The sequence below is a fragment of the Alternaria alternata genome, assembly GCF_001642055.1.
Source record: "Alternaria alternata strain SRC1lrK2f unplaced genomic scaffold CC77scaffold_22, whole genome shotgun sequence".
Classification (NCBI taxonomy): Eukaryota; Fungi; Ascomycota; class Dothideomycetes; order Pleosporales; family Pleosporaceae; genus Alternaria; species Alternaria alternata.
Window position 1 is genome coordinate 447,807 of NW_017306211.1, and position 12,556 is coordinate 460,362.

The window sequence follows — 12,556 nt, forward strand, 5'->3', positions numbered from 1 at the left end:
TAGCCGTGCAAAGCACCTGCAGCTTTCAATTCTTTTTCTGCTCTCCAGCGTCATCCGTGCACAAGCACAGATACCAGCCAAGTCCGCCTCCCGTAGGCTAAACCTACGAGCGGGAGTCTGTGAGTGAAAGGGACCGAAGATCATGTCCTGGGCGAAATTGTTCCTTTGCGCTGGTTGCGGGTCAATATCACGGCCAGAAACTTTGTTGGTATTCGAGATGAAGGAACCGTTCCCACGAACGTGGCCACGGGTGATAGCTCAGCCGCTCGACGTGTGCGGTAATTTGTCAAGCCGCTAGCAATCTCTTCATAGAGCGCATATTTTGTGTCTTGGAAAGTTGTGAGCGCGCTGCACAACAACATGCAATTTGCAATAGTGCCCATCCGTGACTACCAGGTATCGTGTGCTGTCTGCTTTGATCCGTTCGACCCGCCATAGGCTGCACAATGCACGCTCTCGATCCTGCTGATTCAGAATCGTGCATGCTTTCCTTGCCGGACAGGCGTTCTCCACAAAGCTCGAGCGTTTCAGTGGAGGTGGTCGAGAGTCGCACTTTCACCGCCAAATGCCAGGTAAGGACTTTGCAGGATAAGCCTTATCGATAACTAAACCTCTGACACCCACCAAAACTAAAACTGCCCCGCCATCTCAACCTCCTGCGCCCTCAAACTCTAACGGCAGCTGTGTGATCAAGGAAACATCCAATCGATCTGTCGTGCCCATCGGGGAAGTCAACATGGCTAACAGATCCTGCGACGTGGCGTCTGCGGCTGGAGTCAACAACAGACGGCGCCAGTGACCGTAGTAGAAGATCATTCACCCACTCGCAGGTCCAGTCAATTCCAGATCCTATGGTCACTCAAAGATTTTCGTCGTCAACAAATGACAGCATGACAGCCTCGTTTTCCTTGTGTTATTCAGCCTTTGTTTGGCTCCACTAGAATGGCAGTCTCTGGCGATTAACAAGTGCCGGCAAACCGCCATTCGCCACCTCATGCCTTATGGCGATTTGCATTACCATTGGTCGAGCGTGCCGTATAGCAAAATATAGTATACACCGCTCCCAGTCGGTCCGAACTCTCCAAGGTTCTTTGGTCGATCTCCAGGCATGCAGGCATCAACGTTTCGCTGTCGCTATGGATGGACTCGACTCCGGAAGCTTTCCAAGGGTCATATGGCTGTATCATCATGCATTACAATAACTACACATCTGGGGCGTTCCGTTCCGACACACCAAGTTTGCCCCCAGGTGGATTCCATCTTACGATTTCTTGTAAGGTTTACGCAGGCCGTTTACTAGCTGATGATCGCTTGGGTTAGCTTGCGCGTCTTCAGTGCTGATGCCCGCCCAGGACGTCATCACGCTGGGCGGCCTGTGATGCAAGACCCTGTACATCACTTTATTCTGATACAGCATGCTGAGGTCAGATCTTTACACAACTCGCACTTCCGAAGAGACCGCATCTCAAGGGTCCGATCAGCATCCACATGCCTACGCAGGTTTTGTGGGCTCTGTAGCAGAGACGTAGCTATCCACCCAGCACCAGCGAGAATTCCGGGTCTGATCAGCCGTTCTAGAAACGTTCTTCATCTCAACCAACATCATCAAATCATCCAATACATTGCTCTTGAATTGATACCTCAGCAACCGGAGTCCATGCCAGAACTCCTGTATCTTTAGATTACTCGTCAATACACCCCGCCAATATGTCAGTCCCAACAACATGTGCTGCGCGGCCGACCAGCAATAACGACAGAATGGAACCTTCGTCAAGCGGTCTCACGAAACGCGTTGAATTAAAGCCGCCCGTGTTCTCCACCATAGTTCACTGGAGCGGAATCTGGAGAGTCCGTCTGGGGCCCGGCTCATTGGCGCTGTGTGAAATTTAACGCGTCACTTGTGAGACCCTATCTTGGTTGAACTCGTCGGTTGCAATCGAGATGGACGAAACACTCGTCCCTAGCAGCCTTTAGTCGGCGGCAACTAACCACCGAACCAAACTCTACAGACGAGCAGCCCGTGAGGAGATTGGATCGGCAGGGACTTCGGACCTTTTGCGGTTCCCTTGTGTTGTTCCATGGCTTTTCTGGATGAGTACAGCTGCTCGCGTTGAGCTTAGTCGTGATTATGATGGGATTTTTCGATCTGAGCCTCGCTGAGGGTCTGCAGATCACAGCGGCCACGAGTAATCTCCCGTCTCTTTCCACAGTTAGGTCCGACTAGAAGGCAGAACTCCGGCAGCGAGACGCAGGATCATCAGAATGCATGGTGAAGTGGTCAAGTGCCCTGAGCAAGTTCGGTGCAATGATTGAAAATTCTTGCGCATTCGGGCTTCGCACTCGGTCTTTGCATGCTTTCTGTTGAGCTGTCGTAGGATGCTCGGTGGGTGACTCGGGAAGAACATCGTGACATACATCTCAACATCGCTATGAATGTGACATGCGTCTCCCAGTGGCATAGGTGCAATGTAGTCTCTTGTGGAAAGCGCAAGACGTCGTCCAAATCCGATAGTCGGCATGTGAGCTGCTTACACAGTCTTACTGTAAACTTCACCACGAAGCAACTACAGCCTCACCAATACAGCCAGCACATCTCTCTACATCAAATGTTTCGCCCACCGCATAACTAACTGTCACCTGACGACCCCAATACATCTCTACCTATCCACTTCTTCCACCAGCACCAACTCCCGTCGCATGCAAGCCCAATACCCGCGCCAGCCTGACGTTACCCACATGTTTCGCACTCCTACAGCGCGCACCATGCATCAGCAATGGCGAGCAGCCTCATACCCGGCTCTCACACAAGGTCAACCCTCGCGCTTAGCTGGGCGACTGCGTGGTGTGTACATAGCCACGGGATCCTCGTCAACCGCCTCGCTCAAGTCGGCAATGCGGCGGTGGCCATCTCCGCCTCACCACTCGCTTCTCCACCCATTACCCATCAGCACAAAACATAATATGAAACAGCCTCACCATTACAAAAAATATTTTGGCAGTGCAGCAATACCTTACCCCACCCATTCTTTACAGTACACATCCCGCATCCTATCAGCTGACGACATGAAGTTGGGACGGTGGATGGCGATGGCTGATTGACTGCCTTACCGGTCATATCGCGGAGAGGTTGATGATGCAGCACAGCTGACGAAGAGGATTGCGCCGCCAACAACGCGTGCGCGTTACGCCCTGAGGCCGTCTGGGTCCTTGGGTCATCAACACTAAGATCATGTTTACATCTCGTCTGGCTCTGGCTTCTTTTTTTCGAGATCCAGGGAGCGGCACGGGTAAGAAACTACTGCAGGTCATCGATGCGGTTGTGCGGCGCTGCGGGGGTGGGCCTAAGAAAAGGTCCCTCGTTGTTTAGGGGACGGGCGGTTGCGTGACTGGCTCATGCAGCTTCATATCCACTCGATTCCTCAACGCCATGAATAGAGCGCGCGTGTATGGGTTGGTAAGTGGTTCATGGCTGCCTTGCGGATGCGGGAAGAACTGGTCCAGGTAGATGGTCTGTAAGTAGGCGCTGTGGCAAATGCGTCGATGGGGCGAGGCCCCAGGCGACCAGTTTAAGCAACCACTATCTTTAATGGTTCTGAGACGGTTGTCATGGTTGACTGTGGATTCACTCAACCCCTATGGAGTGGTACTCAAGATCGGAGCAACATCCGCAAACGCTCGTGGCAGACGCGTGTCTATCGCAAGGCTTTTTTTTTGAACCGTTGCCGCTGCCATATGCATACCTCAGGTTCTGATCACATCGACGAACACGCAACACCAACTTCTGAGTATCAAACGCCCGATGATGTGGGCAGTCACGCACTCACAAGGCGAATTGATACCTTGTCGCTGGTGGATGTCTCGCGTGCGCCGACGGTCCATCACCTGGAAGTCGTCATGCCACCTCAACTCAGCTGAGCGAGCGAGTAAGACGTCGAAAATGTAGCATGAGAGCGACATGTACTGATGTTCCCTGCTAGATACAGCAAAGTCACCGATGTACGGCGCTCATGGCCTGGCACCTTCGGACATATTTTTCAATAGTTCGAGCGGATGCTATTGACCTCACACAATTATAGACTGCTGATATGTATTCTCCAATTTCATACCCGCTTTCCTTTTATAGTGTTGATGTAAAGCATAAATAATACCCTTGATTGGCATATCTACTAAGTTGCATGATAGGATACACCTGCTGTGCAGTAGTACAAAAAAAAGATCCACCAGAATATTCCAACATCGCTACGATGAACGTGTTGGTGCTAAAATTCAAGCACAAAACTGTTTAGCAATGCTGTATACGATAGTAACTCATTGCTATAGGGGACTATAACCTGAGAATGCGAAGAATATATTTCCTTATTCAAAGGCTGTTAGAGATCAGCAGGCAGACGCATTACAAGTAGCAACATGGACCTTCTTCAGGGAAAGCGTAAAATCGGCCTCTATTGTCCAAACGGGCTCACATCGTATAGAAGCATATCTGTCTATCGAATGCCTTGATACATCAATCGCCATCACTAAGACCTTAGAAGCTCTCATAACATCTGTTTGTGGTCCTCCGATTGCGATAGTATTTGACAGTAGCTGAACGATCCTGGATACCATTGCTCATGCTACTCGTACTAGGTCCTTCTCTTCAATTGTGTCTGGTTCGTTATCCATCACATCGCTTAATCGGTTTTGGGGGATACCTACTAGGCTACTAGATCTGGTCAGCGAAAGTTCTTAGATTGGTATTGAAGATAGCATACGTGTAAACAACTGTAAGAAGATATGTTTAGACCGCTGGGCTAGCCGGTTTTTACATCTTCCCTGGGGGCTATGCTACCGACTGCGCTATCAAGCGTTCTGCTAACTGCTGTTTGTCCTCCGGGGAGTATTCCAGACAGCGCTCCATCAACAACGATCTTCTTGATGCTCACTTCGCCCACATTCCCTTTCACACCCTCATCGTTAATGGCCGTGCTGATTCCGTACTCGCACCCAATGCCAGCCGTCGATCCCAGCATAGCACCAGCCACAGCACCCGGAGGTCCGCCAACCATAAACCCAAGGGCAGCGCCTCCAGTCGTGAGTGTGGAATTTGTAGCTGTAGCAGCAGCGCGTTTCGCATGCTCAGGGTTGCCTGCTACGAACTGAACACCTGCGGTGACATATCCAACAACTGGAAGTTTCTCACAGAAGAGTGTTGCGCTTCCATCGCGTGAAAAGGCATCCGCAATACCGCTCCAGAAGCCCATGGTGAGACAATATATACAAGAGGGAAGTAATTCAAAGATGGAAAGGAAGTTTTGTCAAAGAAATATGAAGTGAAAGATGCCTTTGCGGACGTCCTCATACTGGGTTACTTATAGAGCGATGCAGTTTGTCCGCACACGGGCACGCCGTCTTGAGCTTGCCGGAAATACTTAGTAGACATTGGAGATTGTGTCCTCGAGTCGTTGCTATCCCTGACAGATGAAGGGTAGGCGAGCTCTTCAGCACGCCACATAATTGAAGCTTCGGCATTCATCTTTGGGTATTGCTAAAGGGGACAATATTTGTTCTAGCTCGTAGTCAAGTCGACCTAAATGGGATGTCAAGTACACACTTTTCCAGATGTCAGTCTGATTTGGTTAGTGCGCGGGTATCCCGATGGGCTAGTCAGCTGCACAGGGTCCATACGGGTGGAAGTGACCTCGGGAGTCTGAAGAAGCCACGTCCTTGGTGTGATGAAAGGATATTAGAGGATTTTTCCATTTCAATTTGTGGCTACTAAGTGTAAAAGCACTGATTACCCGAGTTTTAGGTCGTCTTCTGATGTTCTACACGCTGCTGATGGCGTGCAGCCAGTTAATATTGAGAGACGGAATGTGGGGCCAAGGGTCTGGCCAAGTCAGCCGCGTGTGGGCTTCAGCCTCATGAGTTTACTCCGCCTCAATGCTGCTCGAACCCACAGCTGCCTTGGTCTATCATACACGACAACGGGCTTCACGATGCGGATCTCGCAAATCGATTTGCACCACGGATTCTGCCCACTATACGATCAGTCTAGCGAGAGAGCAAGTTATCAACGCACACTCTGAAGTCCAGGGTTCGCTTCAAAGGGCCGCGCGTATTGACAGCTTACCTAACGAACATCCGCACATAGCCTCATCGTACCGATGGAGCTGCCGCCTACCGACGTGCGATTCACACACACTCCGCTGAACTTCAAACACAAGGAGATACGCCTGCTGACAATCGAACCGAGTTACGACCTGGAGAGTCCAATTCAGATCACCATAAAGCACATAGACTTTAGTAGTCATGTTCATGCTCTCACTCGTTACCAAGAGGAGAAAGCTAGACTCAGAGCTCAGGGCCATCCGCGTTCTAAATGGCGGAGTGGGGCTCTCTATAACGACTTCTTCAAAGAAACGTTGCCTTTCGTCGCATTATCGTATACTTGGGGCCCCGAGTTTCCTGCGCAAGACGTACTTGTTACAAGCCCGGAATGCCGAGGGTGGCTTCCAGTTCGGCAAAATCTGTACGACTTTCTGAAAATCAGACGAACCTGTGGCTCAACCTGGTTCTGGATCGATCAAATTTGCATCAATCAAGGAAAAGACGACGAAAAGACCCACCAGGTCAGCCAAATGGCGGAAATCTACAGCGCAACTGCTGTAGAGGTCTGGCTTGGTTCAGAGTTCGAAGGTAGCAACGAGCTTATAGATTTGATCGTCCATGAGAGTGCTCTCTCGACTCAGGAACCCTGCCCAAAGCTGAGTGTGAATAAGCAGGGATTCAGTACACATATACCATGTTTGCGTCGCCTTCTGTGCCTTCCATATTGGTCAAGACTATGGGTCACTCAAGAGATCGTGCTCGGTAAGGCTGTCAATATACGCGTTGGCTCGAATATCCTATCATGGGACACATTCTATTCGGGGTTGAAGAGAGTGAACGACGCGTGGGGAAGCCTGGATCCTTCATGGAAGGGTATGGATGTGCTCAATGCAAATGATCGAATATATGATATCAACCGTGCGCGGAATGACATGTGCGAGGACTGGTGGGATATCTGGAGTCTCGCTTCACATACAGAATGCTCAGATGTGCGGGACAAAGTATTCGGAACGATGGGTATGCTCCATCCGTCACTGCGGATACTTCCTGATTACTCAATGCAGCCGCAAGATGTATTAATCATGCTTCTTCCGAAGATAGTCGAAAGCATATGTACTACGAATGAGCTTTACCGGAACAATCTGCGCGAATTCAGAGGCTTCAATCATCTGAGCCAGAAATCATGCATGATGGCGGTAAGGTTTTGGCAGTCATCACTCGAAAAGGACATGCACAAGACCAACCAAAAGGCATTTCGCCATTATCTACTCAATATCTTTCTAATCCTAGATCCACCCAAATTTGGCTGCAGAACAGGAAAAGTTTGCCTACTCAAGTGTCAAATGTGGTACGAGATGGCAGGGGGGTACGAACGGATGAGGAAGCTTAGGCGATTAGGTCCACGTCGATGGATGCACTTCAGATCAACCAAGAAAGAACAGGCTGAATCGGTTTTTATGGACAGCTTATCAGCAGCATCGGACTCGAACTCACTGAGATTTGCAGACTGATGTGCCTCTATTGAGTAGTCCATCGGAATAATCCTCTGTGTATCATAATGTGCGCCTATCAGCTGGCTACTAAATACTATCCATCTTTCTCTCAATGTTAAACGCCTTCGCAAAATCCTTCTTAACCTTCTTCGCCGGCCTAGATGCCGAAAACTCCACACCCGACGATTCCTCTTGTGACTCCGAGCCTGGTAAGCTCCTCTTTGCACCCTTGAACGCAGCCCGCGCAACCTCAGCATATTCAGCATGCTCAGCGTCTTTCAACAGCGTAAGAGCAATCACAGTACTTTTCGCATCAACTTTTTCTCTTCGTGCGTCCGCTGCTCTGATCTCGTCCAACGCATCGGCAACAGCGACCTCGACTTATGCGTCATCAGTTCGGCGTTATAGTGTCTCCATAGTCGGATCGACATCTTATTCACCCTGTTTTTCGAATTCAAGACGATCTAGGCGCTGCTCTTCAGTGTCTTTTGCCCGTTCGTTATCTCTCCATGCGTCGTATCAGCTCTTTGCTTCCTTTACGATACGGTAGCCCCCGTTCTTGGGATCAGTTTCGATGATAATCGCGGTGGCGCAACCGGGACACTTGCAGTGTAGTGTAATTTTCTTTACACCAAGGCATGCCTTGGAAGAGACGGGCTTAAGAATGTTGCGGAAGACCTTGCCCTTGGTGGTGTCGTGGCCACAAGAGAGGCAGCGCATGCTGCGGAAGGCCGCAGGGAAGTGCTTCTGGATGGTCTTGTGTTCAGCCATGGTGGTGATACCGAGAGTTGGGAAGATGATTTGGAGAATATGTAGGTGCTTGTGACAACAAAAGTTGCGATGAAGATAGGCCCGGGAGGTATTCGTAGAGTTTATTAGTTGCGGAGGTCAAGGAAAGATGGAAGGCTGGAAGATACGAAAGCGAGAACAGTATCCTAAACTGTTGTTGGAGTATAAGAGTGGTGGAATGAATGCTATAGAGGACTTGGCTATATAGGCAGTACGCTAACAGCTATGGAAGGTACCAATAACAACATGAGATGGCTCCTCCTTCTTGAACTGTACCATGGTTGAGCGACTAATTCCTCACCAGTGATATCTTCGACTCACAATCGCTGTGTACGCGCATACTGTGGTTACCATCCACTTCACTTTATCCTATGGTACCGCGATGACGCAGAACCGACGAGCCACTCATAAGTTCCGCAATGCATACCTACACGTACGCAATGACGCTCTCAAATGAATTGTATAGCAAATATGAAGAACTCGCCAATGATATGGAATACAACTGAATTCCCTCTCAAGAATAAGCAGTATATCTTCAGGATGCGTTATAAATATCCCATCTACTGAGAAAACAGCAAAGCTACCATGACACTAGTAGCCTGAAAAGCACCCTTTGTGCGAACAAGAGAAGCAAAAGTTTGGGGTATCTTCTTAAAAGCAGCAGCACCATCACCTATTTCCGACCACACCTGAGGAAACGCGGCTTCCACGATGACATCCGACTCCGCCTCGCCCGTCCAATCGAAGCCGATCCGCCAATTGAGCTTCAGTAAGACGTGTTTATCTTGTAGAATCAAGGTATCGCGACCCAAGTTCCTGCTTAGATCCTTGCGCGTGATGGATTTTACTGGCTGAGTGTTCTCGGTATCTTCCGCGGTGCGACCCACGAGGAGATGCGCAAAGTTGGTTTCGCACTTGTGCCAGTGTTGCGCTCGTTTCCTTGCGATTTGCCAGTATGAGTCCATGGCCCAGGAGGCATTACCGAGATCTCTTTCGAGCGCTCTTGCGCGGATGTAGGTGCCTAATTCACGCTCGGCCCATGGTGAGATCCGAAGCAGCTGCATGTCGATAATTTCGTGCGTCAACGCGTCGATTGTAATCGAAACCTGGGCCGTCAACAGCTTCTGTGGGCCGGCAATATCGATGGTGTGTTTCTGATGAACGCGCTGCGACGCCGGAGATATCTTGCTACGAGGCAGGCTGAGTTGTGTGGAGAAGTTGAGCGATGTAAACATCTCTAGGTAAGGCAAGGGATCTGCTAGTTCCACTGGCCGATGGGACGGAACTGGCTTTTCTGCTTGTTTCGGGCGTGGTGGAGGAACGGAAAGGGCGGCGAATGGTAGGAACGATGAAAGCAGACTTGATACTGGTGCTGACTTCTCCGGCTCTGTATCAGTACCGCTGATCTCGGATACGAACTTCCTAGTATTGCGTCAGTCATCGCTTCGCTATGATAGGGAATCATTACACTCACTTCAAACTGTCGCGCTCTGGAGGCCGTAAAGAATCCTCTGGACCACGACGCTGCTCTTTGACCACCTCGTCGATACATCTTGATACTTGAGCCTCCAACTCTTCTACCTCGCGCTGCAGACGTGCCTTCTCTTGTCTCCTTCTCTCGATCTCTGGATCTGGAGGTTGTCTCTCTTGCACCGCTTCCTGAGTGACGTCTTCGACAGGACCATCCTCTATAGGCCCTGTGATATCATCGGGCTGTACTGCTGGTGCTCTCGAAGTCGGTGGAGGCTGTTTTACAGGATCTCTGACACGCGGAGGTCGCTTGCTTGGTGAGGAGAAGAGGATACCTCGGCGCGGCTGCTTTGGATTTTCGCGGTCGTTCTGAGAAGGGGTTCCCGGGAGTTCTGGCTCATCTTCATCCCCCGGTAGTCCCGAATCGCTCTCTTCCCTTGCTCGAGGACCACGTCTGGCTGACAACCCCGCTTGCCTGTTGCGTCTTGGAGATGCTTTGAGAGGTGACGAAGATAAGAGATTCGGGTAGTTCCGCGCAAGGCTGGCTTTTGTAGGCGATGCGAAAGACGGTCGTCGAGGAGGCTTCCTCAGAGGGCTTGATGTTTGTTCATCAGGCGAAATGGTCCTCCTCCGCTTCGCCGGTGGCTCGTTCATCGTGTTCGCATATGGCGGATCGTTTGCAGTCGTAGTATCGGCGCGATATTTGTGGGTGCTCGTGGTAGGAATAGATTGGTGTATGTGCTGGTGGGGTATGCGACGATAACAGTGAATGCGACGCGTCGCGTGTTGTTACCCTGTCGGCGTTCGCTGCAGCTTTGGCCGACATTCGGAACGGCGGCGCAAAATGACGTCGAACCGTCAATCGGTACTTTCAATCAGCTTGCGAATTGGCATTCGACCAAAGTGGCCAACATCGACATGTCATAACGAGACACACTGGAGTATCTGTGACTGCTTCGTCTTTCGCTCATTCCTTTGGGATAATGGAACATATCGCATACTCAGGCCCACTGGCATTGCGCCAGAGACTCTGCGCTTCATGCACAAGAGCATGGCGCAGGCCGCGTGCTTCGATAGAGGCAGGAAGGATCGGACTCCAGAATAGTGATCGGATACAGCGTCGCTTCAAAGGGTACATCGCACCGGAAGGCGAACAAGCCAGACCTATCACTGGCTTTTATGCAGGTTGGACTCTCATCCGCATTGTTCGCAAGACCAAAACTAACAATATCTAGATATGCTAAAGAAACCACTGTCTGAAGTACAATCACTATCTCACACGACGCCCGAGCCACCCAAAGAGCCGCCAAAAACGCAGAAAGAGGAAACATTTGCCAAAGCCCGTATAATCTTCGGCTCCACAACTGCATTGGAGGAACGTAAACAGGAGATTGTGAACTCCTCTCAAAATATTGCTGGTGTATTAGTCCCCCCACGACCCGAAGAACCGGATAACTGCTGCATGTCCGGATGCGTGAATTGTGTGTGGGACATGTACCGGGACGAGATGGAAGAGTGGGCAGAGAAGAGCGCCCAAGCAAGAGCGGCGATGCAGGCTCAAAGGCAGGAAGGAAAAGGAACAGGGAGTATGGTGGCGGGAGACAAGTCGCCGAGTCACGTTGCTACGAGTATGGATGACGATGGTGGTGGCAGTGAAACGAATTGGGACACTGGGTTCGATGATGCGGATAAAGACAAGCTGTTCGACGACATACCCGTGGGCATTCGAGAGTTCATGAGGACGGAGAAGAAGTTGAAGCAGGCACAAAAGAAGGCGGAAGCCGCTGCGGCAGCATGAGCTTCGAATTTGGCCAGACTAGAAGTTGTCTTGGCATAGCATTTGTAGAACGTTCAAATACCCATCCATTACAGATTCTGTGATATCCCCACCTTGTGCTCCAAACCAAGACTAATTATGTTGCTCCCTGGAAATCTATCTTGTCTAGTCTTCACCAACATCTACGCCCTTTGCCTGGAGGTCTTTCCGCGCCTCTGCTATTTGCTGCATCAGCTCCGCGTGCGCTTGGGGTACGTCGTTGAAGGTGAAGACTCCCCAGCCGAGCTTGAAGAGGAGGTATGCGCCGAAGGAGATGAGAGCCCAGAAGGGAAGCTGCCGTCTGGTTAGCGAGAGTCCGGGAACGATGGTGGTGGTGATGTAAGTGGTGAAGGTAGTAGGGCCGAGACATTCACGCAGAGGTGCGACTTACGAAAGGAACAATCTCCTCTTGGATCTTCTGAGGCAGAGGGACGACTTGGAGGAACAGGGAAAGGTAGATCTTTCACATGTTAGCATACACGTCTTGATATGTCAAGAGCTAAGGGGCTGCTGTACGGAGGTCAGGAGCATGCCAATGCTGATGGTCTGGGTAGCGCGCGTCATGATGGCGAATTGGTTGTTGGAGCTGGGTCAAACGAGGGTCGGTGGTCGGAGCAGGTGTTCGGGCGTGATGCTTGACGTCGTGCGGTGTTGAGTGCTGGGTGCCAGATGGCTCAAATGTTGCCAAGGGATCTGTTTCCAGGGGTCCAGAACGGAATCGGACAAAGGCAACGCCAACCGCGGCGGGTGGGTCGACGCTGCTGCAGGACCGAGGAGGTCACCGCGTCTTTCCGCGTTTGAGAAAAACAAGTGGCTGAACCATTGCAGTTTTTATCGAGTTAATCAAACACGATCCTGCCAGTAGCTATTGTTTGTAGCCCTGCTTCCGGACTGAGAGTAG

The 12,556-nt window shown here is 50.7% G+C and overlaps 5 protein-coding genes across 5 annotated transcripts; 1 reads left to right on the forward strand and 4 right to left on the reverse strand.

Moving 5' to 3' along the window:
* Window positions 1-4,324: 4,324 nt before the first annotated feature.
* Window positions 4,325-5,439, reverse strand: CC77DRAFT_401089 (hypothetical protein). Its single transcript, XM_018531537.1, has 3 exons — window positions 4,752-5,439; window positions 4,696-4,702; window positions 4,325-4,646 (listed from the first exon to the last, which is right to left on the reverse strand). The coding sequence occupies exon 1, from the start codon at window positions 5,238-5,240 to the stop codon at window positions 4,791-4,793; it is 450 nt and encodes a 149-aa protein (XP_018381736.1). The 5' UTR covers window positions 5,241-5,439; the 3' UTR covers window positions 4,325-4,646; window positions 4,696-4,702; window positions 4,752-4,790.
* Window positions 5,440-7,667: 2,228 nt separating this feature from the next.
* Window positions 7,668-8,351, reverse strand: CC77DRAFT_1065337 (hypothetical protein; the record flags this gene model as incomplete). Its single annotated transcript, XM_018528802.1, has 2 exons — window positions 7,668-7,960; window positions 8,126-8,351. 2 exons carry the CDS (start codon window positions 8,349-8,351, stop codon window positions 7,668-7,670), a joined length of 519 nt encoding a protein of 172 aa, XP_018381737.1.
* A 216-nt stretch (window positions 8,352-8,567) lies between these two features.
* Window positions 8,568-10,615, reverse strand: CC77DRAFT_971572 (hypothetical protein). Its single transcript, XM_018535842.1, has 2 exons — window positions 9,844-10,615; window positions 8,568-9,791 (listed from the first exon to the last, which is right to left on the reverse strand). The coding sequence occupies exons 1-2, from the start codon at window positions 10,491-10,493 to the stop codon at window positions 8,930-8,932; spliced, it is 1,512 nt and encodes a 503-aa protein (XP_018381738.1). The 5' UTR covers window positions 10,494-10,615; the 3' UTR covers window positions 8,568-8,929.
* Window positions 10,616-10,822: 207 nt separating this feature from the next.
* CC77DRAFT_997642 (hypothetical protein) lies at window positions 10,823-11,717 on the forward strand (the record flags this gene model as incomplete). The annotated part of the gene is made up of 2 exons (XM_018536519.1): window positions 10,823-11,024; window positions 11,075-11,717. The coding sequence occupies 2 exons, from the start codon at window positions 10,823-10,825 to the stop codon at window positions 11,635-11,637; spliced, it is 765 nt and encodes a 254-aa protein (XP_018381739.1). The 3' UTR covers window positions 11,638-11,717.
* Window positions 11,569-12,312, reverse strand: CC77DRAFT_1024205 (dolichol-phosphate mannosyltransferase subunit 3). The gene is made up of 3 exons (XM_018525825.1): window positions 12,172-12,312; window positions 12,047-12,115; window positions 11,569-11,949 (listed from the first exon to the last, which is right to left on the reverse strand). The coding sequence occupies exons 1-3, from the start codon at window positions 12,217-12,219 to the stop codon at window positions 11,782-11,784; spliced, it is 285 nt and encodes a 94-aa protein (XP_018381740.1). The 5' UTR covers window positions 12,220-12,312; the 3' UTR covers window positions 11,569-11,781.
* Between the last annotated feature and the right edge of the window lie 244 nt (window positions 12,313-12,556).